The 19,544-nt window shown below is 42.9% G+C and overlaps 2 protein-coding genes across 27 annotated transcripts in view; both read left to right on the top strand.

Moving 5' to 3' along the window:
• Positions 1–42: 42 nt before the first annotated feature.
• ACYP1 (acylphosphatase 1) lies at positions 43–15,820 on the top strand. Of its 4 annotated transcripts, none has more exons than XM_003734042.6 (3): positions 43–340; positions 7,632–7,723; positions 15,417–15,820. In XM_003734042.6, the coding sequence occupies exons 1-3, from the start codon at positions 178–180 to the stop codon at positions 15,630–15,632; spliced, it is 471 nt and encodes a 156-aa protein (XP_003734090.4). In that variant the 5' UTR covers positions 43–177; the 3' UTR covers positions 15,633–15,820. The 4 variants fall into 4 exon arrangements, with proteins under 4 accessions (XP_003734090.4, XP_017832719.1, XP_009004599.1 ...); XM_017977230.4 differs by lacking the exon at positions 43–340 and adding an exon at positions 7,184–7,222; XM_009006351.5 differs by lacking the exon at positions 43–340 and adding an exon at positions 7,208–7,283.
• Positions 15,821–17,914: 2,094 nt separating this feature from the next.
• The window catches only part of MLH3 (mutL homolog 3), a 33,454-nt gene continuing 31,824 nt past the window's right edge, over positions 17,915–19,544 (top strand). For 9 of the 23 annotated variants that reach the window (XR_013521398.1, XR_013521402.1, XR_013521395.1 and 6 more), the window contains exon 1: positions 17,927–18,006. The gene's annotated coding sequence lies outside the window, so the exon portion shown is untranslated. Of the gene's footprint in view, positions 18,007–18,342; positions 18,521–18,554; positions 18,763–19,410; positions 19,515–19,544 lie in introns of those variants that run through there. The other 14 variants (XR_013521403.1, XR_013521401.1, XR_013521397.1 and 11 more) reach the window with 6 other exon arrangements.

The following is a 19,544-nucleotide window of genomic DNA, read 5'->3' as shown; positions in this document are numbered from 1 at the left end:
GTGCACCAGCGACCCCAGGCGGCCAGGGGCTGGGGTGCGGTCAGTCCGGGCGTCACTTGACCCAGTGTCCGGCCAACTCTGCAGCTCGGTCCAGCCCTGCCCTTGGGGAACAGGGGAGGGGCGGGAAGAGTCTTTCTGGGGCTCCATCAAAGAAGAACTTGTACTTTACTGAGAACGATGCTCCCAGACCCTGGGGTGTGCCTTTCTCGGGCAAAGGGCGGGGGCCCTGGCTGTGCCCCCGCGTGTTTCCGCCGCAGGATGCAGGCGTCCGCCCGCCTGGCGGGAGCGGGGCTGCTGCTGGCCTTTCTCGGCGCGCTCGGCTGCGCTGGGCGGGCCCCAGGTATGGCTGCACGCGCGCGCTCGCTGCTTGTCCTCGCCAAGGCTTTGGAACTTGCTGTCGACGTTTTTGCTACGCTGTATCTTTCCGGGGTAGCTTTTGTGGCCAATCTAATTATTTTGATATTATAATGTTTTACTCTCACGTGGTAACTCTGGCCGTCTCTACTTAGGGCCCAGGAATGACTCAGCCAAATGTAATGATGATAAAGTTAACTACCAGATGAAAAATAATCAGTATAACCTGGTTTCAACACTAAATGATACTCTATAACTTGTTGACATCAAAAGAAGGTTTATTTTTCTTCGTTTTGGTTCATCTGTGTAAACCGTTTGGAACAGGCAGTTCACTTATTCCCTGTAACTGCTCAATTCATGCACATGGAAAATAATGTAGACAGTAGTCATCAGTGTTAATACTTCACATTACAGCTGTTACATGTTACAAAGAAATTCCTTGGTGGACCCTCCAGGTCAGTCCTGTTTTTGTTTTTGTTTTTAATTCTTCGTTTTCATCCCTAGTTGACTCCACCGCCTCTCCATGTGTGCAGCCTCTCCATGTGTGCAGCTTCAGACACTCCCCACTCAGGGTCTGCCCGCGGCAGAATTTACCAGCTTGCCCCTCTCTCTCTCTCTCTCTTTCCCACCCCCTTCCCTCTCCTGTGAGAAAGAAGGGCCATTTTCTTTCCATGAGCTCTCTTCTCCGCCTCCCCGGTTCAAGAGATTCTCCTGCCTCTTCAGCCTCCTCAGTAGCTGGGACTATAGGCACAGGCCAGCACGGGTTCAAGAGATTCTCCTGCCTCAGCCTCCTCAGTAGCTGGGACTATAGGCACAGGCCAGCACGGGTTCAAGAGATTCTCCTGCCTCAGCCTCCTCAGTAGCTGGGACTATAGGCACAGGCCAGCACGCCCGGCTAATTTTCGTATTTTTAGTAGTCTTGACTTCACGATCCACCTGCCTTGACCTTCCAAAGTTACAGGCAGGAGCCACCATGCCCAGCCCCGAATTAGTTTTTTTCAGTACCCTCCGGGAACTGACTTTGTCACTTTACCCCTGCATTTTGTTATTACTATTTTTATTTTTTTTAATTTTTGACTCAGAGTTCTGCTAGATACCCCTGCATTTTGTTTTTGTTTTTGTTTTTTTGGGTTTTTTGTTTGTTTGTTTTTGAGACAGAGTCTCGCTCTGTTGCCCAGGCTGGAGTGTAATAGCACTATCTGGGCTCACTGCAACCTCCACCTCCCAGATTCAAGTGATTCTCTTGCCTCAGCCTTCCACTCAGGGACTACAGGCATGTGCCACCATGCCCAGCTTTTTTTTTTGTATTTTTAGTAGAGACAGGGTTTCACCATGTTGGCCAGGATGGTCTCAATCTCTTGACCATGTGGTCTGCCCACCTCAGCCTCCCAAGGTGCTGGGATTACAGGTGGGAGCCACTGCACCTGGCCTTTTTTGTTGTTTTGTGGTTTTTTTGTCTGTTTGTTTTGAGACAGAATCTTGCCCTGTTTCCAGGCTGGAGTGCAGTGGTGCAATCTTGGCTCACTGCACCCTCCGCCTCTTGGGTTCAAGTGATTCTCCTACCTCAGCCTCCTGAGCTAGTATTACAGGTGTCTGCCACTATGTCTGACTAATTTTTTTCTATTTTTTTTAGAGAGGGGGTTTCACCATGTTGGCCAGGCGGGTCTTGAACTCCTGAGCTCATGTGATCTACCTGCCTTGGCCTCCCAGAAATGCTGGGATTACAAGTGTGAGCCACTGCGCCCGTTCTTCGTTTTTGAGACAGGGTCTCACTCTGTCACCCAGGCTGGAGTGCAGTGGCACAATCACGGCTCACTGCAGCCTCAACTTCCACTGCTCAAGCAATCTTCCCACCTCAGCCTCAGGAGTAGCTGGAACTATAGGTGTGTGCCCCCCACACCCAGCTAACTTTTTTTTTTCTGTAGAGACAGAGTCTCCCTTTGTTACCCAGGCTGGACTCAAACATCCGGAGTTAAGAGATCCTCCCGCCTCAGTCTCACAAAGTACTGAGATTACAGATGTGAGCTACAACACCCTGCCTGCATCTTGTTAACTTCAAATTGTACCTCTCCATAAACTCCATCTCTTTGGTTTTAAGATACTCAACTTTCCCCTCCAAAACAAACTACTTCCCTTGACCTAACTTTCATGTTACAGTCCCATTCATTTCTCCTCTTCTCCCCACAAGACTTCTTTTTTTTTTTTTTGAGACAGTTTCACTCTTGTTACCCAGGCTGGAGTGCAATGGTGCCATCTCTGCTCACCGCAACCTCCGCTTCCTAGGTTCAGGCAATTCTCCTGCCTCAGCCTCCCGAGTAGCTGGGATTACAGGCACACGCCACCATGCCCAGCTAATTTTTTGTATTTTTAGTAGAGACGGGGTTTCACCATGTTGACCAGGATGGTCTCGATCTCTTGACCTCGTGATCCACCCGCCTCAGCCTCCCGAAGTGCTGGGATTACAGGCTTGAGCCACCGCGCCCGGCCTCTCCACTTTATTTAACTACAGAGCTACCAGTGACCTTCCAAAGACAAAAGCTTCATTTCTTCATCCTACTCATATGACATTATTGATTATCCACCCACTTAAAACGCTCTTCTCAGTTGCTCCTGTGCCCTCTTGGTTTCTTCTTTCGTGTCCTTGCTCCATTTTCTTCCAAGTCTCTGGCATATAATATCTTTTCCCCATCTGCCCCCTAAATTTAAGTGTGTTTTGAAGCCCTCATATTTCATATATATATATATATATATATATATATATATATATATATATATGTAGTTCCAGACATTCTTTTCTTGAATGATTTCAACCAAATGCTGAAATTTCAGGTTTCACCTGTGTTTAAATGACAGCCAACTTAGCTTTAGTCTTTCTCATAAGTTACGGACTCAAATTTCAGACTGCCCATTTGACACCTCCACAAGATTGTGCCTCAGGAACCTCAAATTCTATATGATAACATAAACTCGTGATCCTCTCTCTTTCTCAGATCTGCTTCTCCAGTGTGCCTGTTCATGCCCACAGCATCAGTCTTCCATGCTTCCCTCTTTGTTGCCTATTCCTTATTTTCTTTTTTCGTTTGTTTATTTTGAGACCAAGTTTTACTATTGTTGCCCAGGCTGGAGTGTGATGGCACGATCTCGGCTCACCGCAACCTCCGCCCCTGGGTTGAAGCGATTCTCCTGCCTCAGCCTCATGAGTAGCTGGGATTACAGGCATGCACCCACACGCCCAGCTAATTATGTATTTTTAGTAGAGATGGGGTTTCTCCATATTGGTCAGACTGGTCTTGAACTCCCAACCTCAGGTGATCCGCCTGCCTTGGACTCCCAAAGTGCTAGGATTACAGGCAAGAGCCACTGTGCCTGACCATTGCCTCTTCTTTCTAACTGATCACAGGTTTTATTGAGTTTACTTTTTTAAAAAATTTGAGACAGTCTTGCTCTTGTCACCCAGGCTGGGGTGCAGTGGCACGATCTCAGCTCACTGCAACCTCTGCCTCTCAGGTTCAAGCAATCCTCCTGCCTCAGCCTCCCTAGTAGCTGGGACTACAGGTGCATGCCGCCATGCCTGGCTAATTTTTGTATTTTTAGTAGAAATGGGGTTTCACCATGTTGGCCAGGCTGATCTTGACCTCAGGTGATCCACCCATCTCAGCCTCCCAAAGTGCTGAGATTACATGCTTGAGCCACTGCACCCAGCCTATTCATTCACTTCTGCAACGTCTCTCATATATGACTCTTCCTTTACATTTCTGCTGCCCCAAGTGAGTTTTTCTTCACTTCTCCTTGGGATGGCATAGCCATCCTAACTTCTCTTCTTGCCTTCAATATCTGCTCTTCAGACCCATCCTTCATGCTGCTGCCAGAATAATTATCCTAAATATTTCTTCCCCCTGAGCTTTATTAAGATATAATTGACAAGTACAAATTATATCTATATTTGCAGTGTACAAAGTGATGATTTGATACATGTATGCATTGTGCAGTGATTAAATCAAGCTAATTACTAAATATCTCTAACCCTCTCATATCCCTCCCCAGTGGCTTCTTCTCTACCTAGAGAATAAAGTTGAAATGCATGAGTTAGCATGGCATTTCTACCTCCCAGATTAGGCCCAGCCTACCTTTTCAGTCTTGCCTCCCCTTAATAAGCCCCCGGGGTCCAACCCAGTGAGTCTCAACCCTAGCTGTGTGTTAAGACTACTTGGAAAGCAATATCTAAGGGTGAGGCCTGAGCATTAATTATTATTATTATTTTTTGAGATGGAGTCTCCCTCTGTCGCCCAGGCTGGAGTACAGTGGTGTGATCTCGGCTCACTACAACCTCCGCCTCCCAGGTTCAAGCGATTCTTCTGCCTCAGCCTCCTGAGTAACTGGGATTACAGGTGTGTGCCACCACTCCTGGCTAATTTTTGTATTTTTAGTAGAGATGCAGTTTCACCAGGTTGGTCAGGCTGGTCTCGAACTCCTGACCTTGTGATCTGTCTGCCTCAGCCTCCCAAAGTGCTCAGATGACAGGCGTGAGCCACTGCACCCAGTCGAGCATTAGTATTTTTTAAAGTTTCCTCAAAGATCCTAATGCACAAGCAGGGTGGTGAACCTCTGGTCTAGCCACAACTGACTGCTTGTACTTCTTCATCTTCATGGTGCTACCTTACTCTAAGCTCCACGGACTGAGAGCTGGTAGAGCATATCATTCATGGGAGTTGACTCTAGACTGACTCTCAGGAACCACATCCCAGCTCCATCACTTACTGGCTGTGTGACCTTGGATTAAATGTTGTTTCCTCCAAAAACCCTTTCCCAGTCTTCCCAGTCAGAATTAATTTCTTTGCTCGTTCGTAATATTTTCTGTTCTTGTGATAGCACAGGGCTGGTTCCTGATGAGCTCTCAGTGGATTTTCATGGAATTAAATTACCATGCTGTACATTTTATTGTCATTATTTGAATGCATATATACCCCTTACACTAAGTTAAAAACTCTTTGAGGGCAAACATTATAATTCATCTTTGTATATCTTAGAGTGCCCCATACATATTAGACACTCAGTAGGTTTTGAATTCTATAGAGAAACTTTTTTTTTCTTGAGACAGAGTCTTGCTCTGTCACCCAGGCTAGAGTGCAGTGGCATGATCTCGGCTCACTGCAACCTCTGCCTCCCTCGTTCAAGGAATTCCCTGCTTCAGCCTCCTCATAGCTGGGATTACAGGTGCCCGCCACCACACCCGGCTAATTTTTGTATTTTCAATAGAGATGGGGTCTCACCATCTTAGCCAGGCTGGTCTTGAACTCCTGACCTCATGATCCACCCACCTTGGCCTCCCAGCGTGCTTGGATTACAAGCATGAGCCACCGCGCCCAGCTGAGAAACTATTTTTTAAAATCAATTTTAGAGAAAGAAATACCATCAGCCAGATACTGTGTTTAGAGTTATTTTCAGATATTGCCAAGCACAATATTCAATCCGGCTCGTCCACCACCAACCCTCCACCTCTCAACACTAACGTTTTACGATTCTCTAGGATATGGATCCTCACTCTGTAGCAGGAAACTAGCAGATTGATGAATTTCCATGGCTACCATCACAAACCCATCTCTCATTGCCAAGTCTGCCAACCTGGCATATTCATATAAGGAGTCTTATGAAGGGGTGTAGTATATACAAGCAATCCACAAAGGTCCAATAAACACCACAGTTTTTTTTTCCCACACACATTATGAATCATAAGGGTAGCTGGATTCAAATGTCTACACATCAACTCTAATTTTAACCATCTTCATCCAAATCCCCTGACAATTCCCTTTTCCCAAAATAAATTTATGTAGTTTGGCCATTTGGCTTAGATTGACAGATTCAGCTGTAATTCTGGAGCCATGAGTTATTTTGCTTGTGCTCTTACTTTATTTGTTTAGTTATTTGTTCAAGCATTATTTGACATTTTCATAGTAAGGGAGACCAGTGAGTAGTTTCCAGAAGCCCAGAAGGAGAAATAACCTCCATTGGGACCTCCTGTGCACTTATGTCCCTGTATCCCCTATTCCAGATTAGCTATGACCCAAAATTTAAGGAGAACTGAATGAAAAGGGATAGAAAGGTTATATGTATCCTACTCAACTTATATATGATGTTTATTTTTATTTCTTTATATATTTGAGACAGAGTCTTGCTCTATCACCCAGGCTGGAGTACAGTGGGGCAATTTTGGCTCACTGTAGCCTTCACCTCCCAGGTTCAAACGATTCTCCTGCCTCAGTGTCCCAAAGAGCTGGGATTACAGGCACCCACCACCACACCCAGTCAATTTTTGTATTTTTGGTAGAAATGGTTTTTCACCATGTTGGCCAGGCTGGTCTCGAACTCCTGACCTGAAGTGATCTGTCCGCGTCAGCCTCTCAAAATGCTGGGATTACAAGCTATTTATGGTATCTAATGTGTACTGTTTGTCTCTCACTTCCAGAATTAAGCTCCTCCAGGACAGGGATCCTGTCTTGTTGACTAACGTTTGCCAGGTCACCTAGAACAGGTGCCTGGCACACAGTAGCTGTCAGTCGGTATTTAATTGAATGTATCCCAATGTACTTCGTCTATGCCTTTCTCTCCATGAGAAAATGAGAAGAGGGGTGCGCTTGGTGAATAAAATGGGATGAGGGCAAGATGTTTGGAGGCCCAGCCGAGATCCTGGACAGATCCCCAACCCAAAGCTTTTTGGGTTGCCGGACAGCCGCGTCCTGAAGTCCCATCTTCTGGGCGGGCTCGGGCCGATGCGCTGTCTCTGATTGGTCATGTGGAGGTGATGGGCATGAGAGACAGCGAAGGGGCAGCTGCAGACTAAACTTCCGGGCGCGGAGGTTTGCGCGCCTTGGTGAGCCGTTGGCTTGGTGGTCCCTGTGTGGTCCCGGCGGCTGGTGGGGAAGACAAGGAGGGTGAGCCGGGAGGGGTCCCCGGAGTGTGCTTGTCAGGTCGATTAGCACTAAAATGTTAGTAGCAGGGGATTCTGGGGGTTAGTAGCGGGAGAGAGCGGGACCCGGCATGGATGTAAGGGAGGTCATTGGTCAGCAGGTGATTTCCCCAGAAGAGGCTTCAGCCGGCAGCTGCGAACCGAAGCTTCCTCCCCCGGCGTCTGGCTCCTCCTTGACACACGCCTTATCACATCCACTCACAGCGAGGTCGCAGTGCTTAAGGACGAACAGGTGTGGGTGTGGCCCTTTCTGACTCAGGCTTGCGGGTCCTGGAATAGTCCTTCACTCTTCTGCTTTCCTGGTTTCTGACAGGTTTGAGCATGGCAGAAGGAGACACCCTGATATCAGTGGATTATGAAGTTTTTGGGAGGGTCCAAGGGGTGTTTTTCCGCAAGTATACTCAGGTATGTGGCCTGCAGGCTTTGGGGACGTAACCTAGGTTGTGAGCATGGGAACAAGGGACATGTTCCTGACAACTGTGAACTGGAAGCCGCTGGCTGTTTGGTAGCTGCATGGCAAAGAGGGAGTTTGTAGAGCAATGAGTAGAAAATGCTGTGCAATCGGTAAAACATGGTGTAAATGGAAGATCATTCTGCTGTTATTATCGGTCTTTTTCTAACAGTGGCGCCTGAGCATCTAGACACACGTTTTTGTTTTTTTTTTTTTTAAGATGGAGTTTCGCTCTTGTTACCCAGGCTGGAGTGCAATGGCACGATCTCGGCACACCGCAACCTCAGCCTCCTGGGTTCAGGCAATTCTCCTGCCTCAGCCTCCTGAGAAGCTGGGATTACAGGCACGCGCCACCATGCCCAGCTAATTTTTTGTATTTTTAGTAGAGACGGGGTTTCACCATGTTGACCAGAATGGTCTCGATCTCTTGACCTCGTGATCCACCCGCCTGGACCTCCCAAAGTGCTGGGATTACAGGCTTGAGCCACCGCGCCCGGCTAGACACACGTATTAATGAGCTTCTCCCTTCCAAGGGGAATAGAGGGCTTTTGCAGTTCTCACTGTGTGGCATCATCCAACCAAATCAGATTTCTTAGAGGAAGGCTAACATTGACCGAAGAGCAGCCTCTATCTCTGCTTTTGTGTGGCTAATCTTCCCTCAACAGGCACACACAAATGCAAGCTTGTTTCCTCTGCCTTCCGCAGGCATTGGCTACTGCCTTCCCAATATGTCTCTAATCTCACAGATAATGAGTTAGAACTGCAGGACTTCTTAAGTGTCTCATTCTTGGGACTGTGGTACTCACAATTCAAATTGTAACCTGAATCTTAGGAATATGAGTGTGAATTGTCAGTGCCTCTTTTTCTTTTTTTTTTTCTGGAGTGTGGTGGCAGGGTCACAGCTCATTGCAGCCTCAACCTCCCAGGCTCAAATGATCCTCCTTCCAAGTAGCTGGGACCACAGGCGCATGCCATCACACCCACTTTTTTTTGTTTTGTTTTGTTTTTAATAGAGAGCTATGTTGGCCAGGCTGGTCTCAAACTCCTGACCTCAGGTGATCCACCTGCCTCAGTGTCCCGAAGTGCTGGGATTATAGGCGAGGGCCACTGTGCTTATTCTAAATATTTAATATAAATGGAATCATTCAAATGTGTCCTTTTTGTGTGACTGGCTCCTTTCACTTAACGTATTGTTTTCAAGGTTATCTACACTGTAGCATGTATTAGTATTCCATTCCTTTTTATGGTTGAATAATATCCCATTATATGGATATACCACATTTTTTTATCCATTCATCAATTGATGGAAATTTGAGTTTCTGATTTCTGGCCGTTATGAATCATAATGCTATGAACACATATGCACATATTTTTGTGTAGACGTTTTCAGTTCCATTGATTATGTAAATACTAGTCGATTTCTGGGTCATATGGTAACTTTATTTTTAACTTTTTGAGGAATTGCCAAACTTTTCCAAAGTAGCTATACAGTTTCATGTTATCACTGGCAATGTGCGAGAATTCCAATTTGTCCGCATCCTTGCCAACAGTGGTTGCTGTCTTCTATGTTAGCCATCCTAGTGGGGATGAGGTAATATTTCATTGCAGTTGTTTGTTTTTCAGATACTAATACATTTAAAAGGATTTGAGTCATACAAGAAATGTCCTCCAACTACAGTGGAAGTAAACCACATAAAAAAATTAAAAAGATAACTGGAAAATCCCTAAATATATGGAAACCATATAGCACACTTATTTCTAAAATTGTGGTAGAATACATAAAACATAGAAATTACTGTTTTAACCATTTTTAAATGTACAATTCAGTGGCCTTAAGTACATTCACATTGTTTTTTTACATCCACAGAATGCTTTTCATCTTCTAAAAGTGAAACTGTATTCATGAAACACTAACTCTCCATTTTCTCCTTCTTCCAAGCCCTTGACAATCATAAATCTATATTCTGTTAATTCAACTACTCTGGTTACCTCATATGAGTGGAATTTGACAGAATTTGTCGTTTTGTGGCTGGCTTATTTCACTTAGCATAATATCCTCAAGGTTCATTCATGTTATATAATGAAAGTAAAAACAATTTCCTTTCTTTGTAAAGCTGAATAATATCCTGTTGTACGTGTATACTTTCAGGGTGGTTTTGATTTGCCTTCCTAATGACTAGTGATGTTGAGCATCGTTTCATTTGCTTATTGGCATATTTTATGTCTTCTTTGGAGAAATGTCCATTCAAATATTTTTGCCCATTTTTCGTTATTTGCCTTCTTATTTTCGAGTTGTAAGAATGTTTTTATTCTGGATACTAGTCCCTTAACAGATACATGATTTACAAATATTTTTCCTATTTTGTGGGTTGTCTTTTTACTTTCTTGATAGTGTCTATGAAGTACAAAAGTTTTTACTTTTGATGAAGTCAAATTTATCTGTTCTTTTTTTTTGCTTGTACTTTTAGTGTTATATCTAAGAAATCTTTGCCTAATCCAAGGTCATGAAGGTTCATGCTTGTGTTTTTTTGTTTGTTTGTTTTGCTTTTGTTTTTTGTAGCAACTGGGTTTCACCATGTTGCCCAGGCTCATCCTGACCTCAAGCAATTTGCCCACCTCAGCCTCTCAAAGTGCTTGGATTACATGTGTGAGCCACTACACCCAGCTGTCATGCCTATGTTTTCTTCAAAGTTTCATAGTTTTACACTCTTAGATTGAGGTCTTTGTTCCAGTTTGAGTTATTTTTTATGTGATGTGAAGTAGGAGAGCCAGCTTTATTCTTTTGTATATGAATATCCAGTTGTCCCAGCACCATTTGTTGAAATGAGTATCATTTCCCACATTCATTTGTCACGACACCTTTTTCAAAAATCAACATAATGTAAGGGTTTATTTCTGGACTCTCAGTACTATTCTGGTATAGGTTTGTTCCCTTCAAATCTCATGTTGAAATTTGAACCCCAGTGTTGAAGGTGGGGCATAATGGGAGGTGTTTGAGTCATGGGGGCAGGTCCCTCATGAGTAGATAATGCCCTTCCTGGGGGTGGAATGGTCAATTAGTTCTCACTCAATTAGTTCCCTCAAGAACTAGTTAAAAAGAGTCCAGTACCTTACCTCTTCCTACCCCTCTCACTTCCTCTTTAACCACATGATCTCTGCATGTGCAGAATCCCCTTTGCCTTCCACCATGAGTGGAAACAGCCTAAGGCCCTCACCCAGTGCCAGTGACAGTCCTATGCTTGTACAGTCTACAGAATCATGAGCCAAATAAACCTCTTTTCTTTATAAATTACCCAGCCTTACGTAGTTCTTTATAGCAACACAAAACAGACTAAGCCACTATCCTTATGCTCATACCATACTGTCTCAGTTACTGCAGCTTTGTAGTAAGTTTTGAAATTGGGAAATATGAATCCTTCAAGTTTGTTTTTCCTTTTCAAGATTATTTTTAGCTATCTTGGGTCCCTTATGTTTCTATGTAAATTTTAATAACAGTTTTTCAATTTCTGCAAAAGCACTGGCATTTTCATAGAGATTGAGTTGAATTTGTAGATCAATTGGGGAGTATTATCATCTTAACAATATTAAGTCTTCCAATCCATCAATAAGGAATGTCTTTACATTTATTTAGATCCTCTTTAATTTCTTTCAAGAATGTTTTATAGCTTTCCATATATGTCTTGCAGTTCCTTTTTTTTTTTTTTGAGACGGAGTTTCGCTCTTGTTACCCAGGCTGGAGTGCAATGGCATGATCTCGGCTCACCGCAACCTCCGCCTCCTGGGTTCAGGCAATTCTCCTGCCTCAGCCTCCTGAGTAGCTGGGATTACAGGCACGCGCCACCGTGCCCAGCTAATTTTTTATATTTTTAGTAGAGACGGGGTTTCACCATGTTTACCAGAATGGTCTCGATCTCTTGACCTCGTGATCCACCCGCCTCGGCCTCCCAAAGTGCTGGGATTACAGGCTTTAGCCACCGTACCCGGCCTACAATTGATTTTTGTATAACAATCTTATATCCTACAACCTTGTGAAACTGTTTATTAGCTCTAATATGTGCCTGTGTATGTTCTTTAGGACTTCTGTATACAAGATATGTCATCTGTAAGTAGAGGTAGTTTTACTTTTTCCTTTTCAATCTGAATGACTTTTCTTTTTCTCTGCTGTAGAAGACCCTCAAATATAACATTGGGTAGAGTAGTAACAGCAGACATCCTTGTCTTGTTCCTGATCTTAATGAGAACGTTTTCAGTCTTTCACCACTAAGTATGATGTTAGCAGTGGGTTTTTCATAGATCTAGTTTGTTGAGTATTTTTATTATAAAAGAGGCATTGGTTTTTGTCAAATGATTTTTTTTTGCCGTCTATTACGATGACCATATAGCTTTGTTTTATTAATATGGTATATTAAATTGATTACTTCTTATATATTGAACCAACCTTGTATTTTTGAAAGAAATCCTAACTTGTTATGGTGTACAATTCTTTTTATATGTTGCTGGATTTGGTTTGCTTGTATTTTGCTGACAATTTTTGCATCTCTGTTCATAAGAGTATGGTTTTTTGGTTGCTTTTTCTTGTGACAGCTTTAGCTTTTTGGGGGGTTATTTGTTTTTTCTTTTACCTTGGGCTTTTTTTTTCTCCTTATTTTTTATTTTTATTTTTTAGCTTTGGTTTTAGTATGAGAATAATACTGACTTAATAGGATGTGTTGGGAAGTGCTTCTTCTTTTTTTAATGCTTAATTCTTGTTTTGGATCCTCTTCTTTTTTTTGGAAGAGTTTGTGAAGGGTTGGTAAAGGATTTTTTGCTTTGAGATGGAGTCTTGCTCTGTCACCAGGCTGTAGTGCAGTGGCACGATCTCAGCTTACTACAACTTCTGCCTTCCGGGTCCAAGCGATTCTCCTGCCTCAGCCTCTCAAGCAGCTGGGACTACAGGCATGTGCCACCATGCCCAGCTAAATTTTGTATTTTTAGTAGAGATGAGGTTTCACCATGTTGGCCAGGATGGTCTTGATCTCCTGACTTCATGATCTGCCCGACTCAGCCTCCCAAAGTGTTGGGATTGCAGGCATCAGCCACTGAGCCCTGCCTAAGGATTGTTTTTTAAACATTGGGTAGAATTTAGCCATCTGGTCCTGGGCTTTTCTTTGTGGGAAGTTTTTTGATTAAAAATTCGATCTTTTGGCCGGGCGCGGTGGCTCACGCCTATAATCCCAGCACTTTGGGAGGCCGAGGCAGGTGGATCACAAGATTAAGAGATCGAGACCATCCTGGAGGTGAAACCCCATCTCTACTAAAAATACGAAAATTAGCTGGGCATGGTGGTACGCGCCTGTAGTCCCAGCTACTCGGGAGGCTGAGGCAGGAGAATTGCTTGAACCCAGAAGGCGGAGGTTGCAGTGAGCCGAGATCATGCCATTGCACTCCAGTCTGGGTAACAACAGCAAAACTCTGTCTCAAAAAAAAAAAAAAATTGATCTCTTTACTTGGTATAGGTTTATTCAGGCTTTCTGTTTCTTCTTCATTCAGTTTTGGTTGTTTGTCTTTCTAGATATTAGGTTTTTTTTCATCCAAGTTAATCTAATTTGTTGGCATATAATTGTTCATAGAATTCCCTCATATCCTTTTTATCTTTGTAAGGTTGGTGATAATGTCTTCTCTTTTATTTCTGATTTTAGTAATTTGAGGCTTTCATCCTCTTTATCAGTCTAGCTAAAGGTTGTCAATTTTGTTGATCTTGTCAAAGAAGCAACTTTTGTTTTATTGATTTTCTTTATTCTTCCACTTTCCATTAATTTCTGCTCTAATCTTTATTTCCTTGTTTCTGTTTATTTTGAATTTAGTTTGCTCTTCTTCTGCTATCCCAAGGTGGATATCTTGGTTACTGATTTGAAGAGACTTTTTTTTTAGATTGCAACTACGGTTGGTGATTATGTTCCTTAAAATGTTGTCAGATGATTGTTTAAGCAGAAATGTGGTTATGAGGTAGAATTAGCTTTTTGACATTTTCTTAGGAAATAAAAACCCTGTTTACTTGTTCAATAGATATTCACAACTGAACATGAGTCAACAACATTATGCCATCATTAAAAAAATAAGAACAGAATTGAGCACACAAATGAAACCAGTAGGAAACACCCATTCTCAGTACTGGTTAAACTTTGGAGTGTTCTGTTCACTCTCAAGAGTTCAGATAAATCACACTGCAGATTTTTAAAGATTTACTTGACTATTACAACCTCCTGTTTAAAACTGCACATTTTTATAGCTATTTACTATTTAAGATAACTCTTAAGAACTAGAGATAGTCAGCTCCCCTAGGTTAATTTGAAGCAGAAGAGGGCAGTTGTTATACCAAGTCAGTTGGATGTGGAATCTTACTCAAAATTAATTCCCAGCAGTATTCTTTTATGCTATCATCTTTGGCACTTAGCAGTGCATCGGGTAGGTATCTTCTATTTTTCTTCATTCCTTGATTTCCTCTGTATCCCTCAAACGGTTATTTATTTGACTGGAGTCTATTTTGTTCATTAAGCAAACATGTCTTTGCTTTGAACTTGTCTTCGATTTGATGGATACTTCAATTCCTCATCAAACATTTTTTTTGCTATGCATAACGTTTTCTTTGGCCACCTCCAGCAATTTCCCACATTGACAAAGTTACTGATCTGGCATTTTGACATGCAATCATGTTAACTCCTATTTTCTTTTGTAATCCAACACCTTCTATTAGATAGATTACTTTAACAATCAGTGAGTTAATATTCTAATCATAAATTTATACAAAAATAAAATTAGCTCCAAAGCATTGCTACCTTTCCTAAACATTCAGTCTTGCCATAGTATAATAAAAGGAAAGAACTTTAAAAAGGACAAGCCACCATAATGATCAGATGCTTTTCATAAGCCTAAAGGCATTGTGATTATTAGGTAAGAGAAGAAAGTCAAGCGAAAACCTGATAGTTACGTAGTCTCATGGTTTGCTGTTGAGAGGCTGATTGCAAGCTGCTTTCCTTTTCTAGGAAAATAACAAAGTGGGCTTTGGATACAATATAAAGATGTTGGGTTAGACAGTTTCACTACAGTAAGAACAATGGGATGAGTTGCCCAGGAAATAACAAACAAATTAAGCAAACATGTCTTTGCTTTGAACTTGAAATACTTTCTAATGATCTTTGAAGATATAATGAACACTAATTCATCTGGATTTGTTTAGGTGTGGTCCTGGTTTAAAGGCAAGGGGAAGGATCAAATAACTTCATGCTTTTTCCCAATAGATTCTTGATTAGGGGAAGGGAAAATGAGCAAGATACAGTTCAGTATTCTAACAACAATCAGCCTTAGGAGATCATTTTAAAGGCATCTGTTTTGGACTTAAGTTTTTGGTACTTAACAAAATTGACTACACACTGAAAAATTCTAGTGCCTGGGTTTATAGGGTGGAAGAAGGAGGACATGGAATCAAGTGGCCAACACTTCATGTGAAGATCAGCAATGAGATCCTTCCTGCTGTCTTTCTGTTTTGACTGTTCTGGGCAATATCAAATTAGTTTCAGTGGCTTGATTCTAGGCCAAGAGTCTGGCAACAGATGGTAGTCTTTGTTTTCTTCAGTCTTACTGGATTTCTCTCTTTTTTCTCCCTCTTAGGCTGAGGGTAAAAAGCTGGGATTGGTAGGCTGGGTCCAGAACACTGACCAGGGCACAGTGCAAGGACAATTGCAAGGTCCCATCTCCAAAGTGCGTCATATGCAGGAATGGCTGGAAACAAGAGGAAGTCCCAAATCACACATCGACAAAGCAAACTTCAACAATGAGAAAGTCATCTTAAAGTTGGATTACTCAGACTTCCAAATTATAAAATAATGGTCTCACTTTAAACATCTCAGTGGTTTGGTTTTTATTGTTAATAGAGATAGAACTATTGTGTGTTAATATTAGCATTAGTCAATAAGTTATTTTAATGTCAGATATTTGAATGTTATTACATTACCTGTATGATGGAAGGATTACAACTGTACACAAATCTAATCAATAAAAACTTTAGAACCCTCTGCTTAGAGTACTTTTAAAAAATCTTCAGTGAACTTCCTTTTGGGTGAAATAAGAGGTATTTATTCAATAAACATTTGTGGGAAGAGGATTTGAAGTAATTTAAAGAGGTCTGAAAGAAAAAAGTTATGTTGGCTGGGCACAGTGGCTCATGCCTGTAATCTCAGCACTTTGGGAGGCCAAGATGGGCAGACCAACTGAGGTCGGGAGTTCGAGACCAGCTTGACCAACATGGAGAAACCCCATCTCTACTAAAAATACAAAATTAGCTGGGTGTGGTGGCGCATGCTTGTAATCCTAACTAACTTGGGAGGCTGAGGCAGGAGAACCACTTGAACCTGGGAGGCGGAGGTTGGGGTGAGCCAAGATCATGCCATTGCACTCCAGCCTGGGCATCAATAGCAAACTCTGTCTCAAAAAAAAAAAAAGGAAAAGAGAAAAAGTTATGTTACTTTGAGTCATTTCTTCAAATGGTTTCCATGAAATTGTCTTCAAGAAATTGCATGCCTAATGAGAACAAATACTGCAAGTTCAATTTGTTAGCTGCTCACATGATGTTCTGGATGAATTACTTTCAGTTTTCTGGAACTTCTGCTGTTGTTTCTTTTCTCTGGGTAAGGAATTCACAAAAGTTATGTTATGGGCTGAACTGTGTCCCTGCCAAATTCATATGTGAAAGTCCCAATCCCCAGTACCTCAGAAAGTGACGATTTGGACACAGGGCAGTTAAAGAGCTGAAGGTTACATGAGGCTGTGAGGGTGGGCCCTAATCCAATCTGACTGGTGTCCTTATAAGAGAACATACTGGACATAGACACATGTGCAAAATGAAAGATCCTGTGAAAATGGCCATCTACAAGCCAAGGAGAGAGGCCTTAGAAGAAATAATTGCTGCCAATACCTTGATCTCAGACTTCTCTTCAGAACTAAGAGGAAATAAACTGCTGTATGAGCTACTCAGTCTGAGGTACTTTGTTATGGCAGCCCTAGCAATAGTAATAATTATCAGTATTTTACTTAATCAGTGAGTTGAGTTTGGTTCACCACTAAATGAGCATATATCAAATGCTTACCAGGTCTGACAAATTTGTTATAAATTTAATAGGGGAAGTGAAAATGAGCAAGATACAGTCCAGTATTCTAACAATAATCAGCCACTTTAAATTCTCAATGAAAACGAGTTAGCCAAATCTAAGGACTGGTTAACAATTCCAGAACACTTTATTCTCACAACATTTTCAGAGTTCTGTCTTCTTTAGTTATAAAAGAAGCTGTGGTGGCATTGGGGAGATCTCAAGTCAGTGAAGAGAGTCTTGGTGTTGTCATCTGTAAATTAAGAGTTGAGCTACAGTTTCTGAGCCTTTTTCAGTTCCAAATGCTATAATTCTAAGATGGAAGCCTCTGGAATATTCATTCATTCAGTACCATAGGTCAGGCACTGTTCTTGGTCACTGGGATACAGCAGTAAACAAAATAGACAAAATCCTTACCTTCACCTAGGTTACATTCTAGGGAGAGAAGACAATCCGCAAACACATAAAATATATATTGAATTAGGCCGGGCACGGTGGCTCACGCCTATAATCCCAGCACTTTGGGAGACTGAGGCGGGTGGATCACGAGGTCAAGAGATGGAGACCATCCTGGTCAACAAGATGAAACTTCGTCTCTACTAAAAATACTAAAATTAGCTGGGCATGGTGGTGCGTGCCTGTAGTCCCACCTACTCGGGAGGCTGAGGCAGGAGAACTGCTTGAACCCAGAAGGCGGAGGTTGCAGTGAGCCGAGATCGTGCCATTTCACTCCAGTCTGGGTAACAAGAGCGAAACTCCGTCTCAAAAAATATATATAGAGAGAGAGAGAATTAAACGGTAGTAAGAGCAAAGGTGAAAATGACAAAAAGGGAAAGGGAAAAAAACACAAAAACAAAAGTCAAAGTTACTGCATAATCTTTCACACCATGCAAAAAATGAGGATCGAGAATCGTAGGTACCATTCACTAAACCCTGGGATGCGGATCCTTGGCTGGAACACCTGGCGCGCATGTGCACTGGCGTGTCGCGGCCTGGCGCGCCCCCTCCGAAGCGCATGCTCGTGGGCTCTTACGTGCACGAGCCTCAAGACCCAAGGTGCGCGCATCAGCGTCCGAGGCGGTTGGCGTTTGGGAGTTGGTTAAGCGGGACTCGAGGTGACTCTAGGGGAAGCACGCGACGAAAAGACGATTCCGGGAGCTCTTCTAACACCAGAAGAACCCTGGTGCAGCTTTCGGAGCCAGATGCGCAAGGGCCCGGGAGGCCCGGCGGCCTGGCAGCGGGGCGGGCCCAGTGTGGGGACGCGGACGGGGCAGGCTGGGGAGGGGCTGGGCCTGGCTGGAAGGCGGCGCTGCCCGGGGCTCGACCCGCGAGGCGCTCCCAGGCCCCTGGGCCCTGGATTCGGGCCCATGCGTCCCGTCCGTCCCAGGCGCTGGGAGACGTCATCAGGAAATCGTTGGGCTTACATTAATCGGAATACTTATTAAACCTTTACCCCTCACTTGCTGCCGGCTACAGAGTGCATTAGTTTAGAAAGCAGCAGAAGCTCTGCAGTTAGAGCCCTGATTTTCCCGAGTTTGGAAAACCAGCGCCACTGCCTGCATAGGGCCCAACTACACGGCTCTCTGATGGAGAAGAGGGGAATACCTTTAATGCCAATAGAATCTTACGGTCTGGTTTTTTCGTTTTTTGTTTTTTTACTTGCAGGAAAAGTTAAAATCAAGTTCAGGCAGCTCCATGCCATCATTATTGCCAAAGTAGTTTATGCCCATCTGTAAAGACCAAAAGAGTATTAATAATAATGACCTTCTGGCCCGGGCGCAGTGGCTCACACCTGTAATTCCAGCACTTTGGGAGGCCAAGGCGGGAGGATCACTTGAGCTCAGGAGTTCGAGACCAACCTGGCCAACATGGTGAAACCTCGTCTCTACATAAAAGATAAAAATTAGCCAGGCGTGGTGGTGGGCGCCTATAATCCCAGCTACTCGGGGGGTTGAGGCTGGAGGATTGCTTGAGCCTGAGAGAAAAAGAAAGGCTGCACTGAGCCGAGACTCTCATTGCACTCCAGCCTGGGTGACAGAGCGAGACCCTGTTTAAAAAAAAAAAAAGAATAATAACGACCTTATAAAAACATCAAAGATTAAACAGGATTTAACAATCAAATGGCAAAGAAAGGTTTATATGGAAAGGAATTTTCCTTCTTTATCTTTTCCCTTTCTTGGCCTCTTTCCCCTGAGGTGACTATGCTTAATTATAATAATGATAATCTCCTAATGCCCCCAACCTTTCCTTGACAACAATTTGATTTTTAAAATTTCTTCCTGTTGCTTCACCTTATTACAATGTCTTAGCAATTCACTTTAAGTATTTTTCTAAAAGTCATGGTTATTGTGTAATGCATAAATGTTATGAAACTACCTTGGAAATTTTTGTCATGAATAATTTCTAGCTAATGTTTCTTAGCTGTATTTAATTTAGGCATCTGTTTTTGGTGAAGTGGTTAGAATTTCGAATCCTGTCTTTACCAGTCAACTTCAAGTGTAATTATGATTTCACTTTAGGGCATGTGGAATTTAGAAAGGAGCATTGAAAATTATGAAATTATGAATGTTTCTTTGGATGTTAATTTATTGCACCAAGCATGAGCTGTGCCTAGAGATCAGAGGTATAACTTTGTTTTGCTTTGGTTTCACAA

This window comes from Callithrix jacchus, chromosome 8 (assembly GCF_049354715.1).
Source record: "Callithrix jacchus isolate 240 chromosome 8, calJac240_pri, whole genome shotgun sequence".
NCBI lineage: Eukaryota > Metazoa > Chordata > Mammalia > Primates > Cebidae > Callithrix > Callithrix jacchus.
Note: the sequence above shows the minus strand (reverse complement) of the source record. Positions and strands in the feature narration are given on the sequence as shown.

Excerpts from the sequence above, each read along its gene's own strand:
- ACYP1 (XM_003734042.6), top strand. The coding sequence starts at position 178 with ATGCTCCCAGACCCTGGGGTGTGCCTTTCTCGGGCAAAGGGCGGGGGC. Across the intron at positions 341-7,631 it reads CTGCGCTGGGCGGGCCCCAG|GTTTGAGCATGGCAGAAGGA; the intron begins GTATGGCTGCAC and ends GGTTTCTGACAG. Across the intron at positions 7,724-15,416 it reads TTTTCCGCAAGTATACTCAG|GCTGAGGGTAAAAAGCTGGG; the intron begins GTATGTGGCCTG and ends TCTCCCTCTTAG.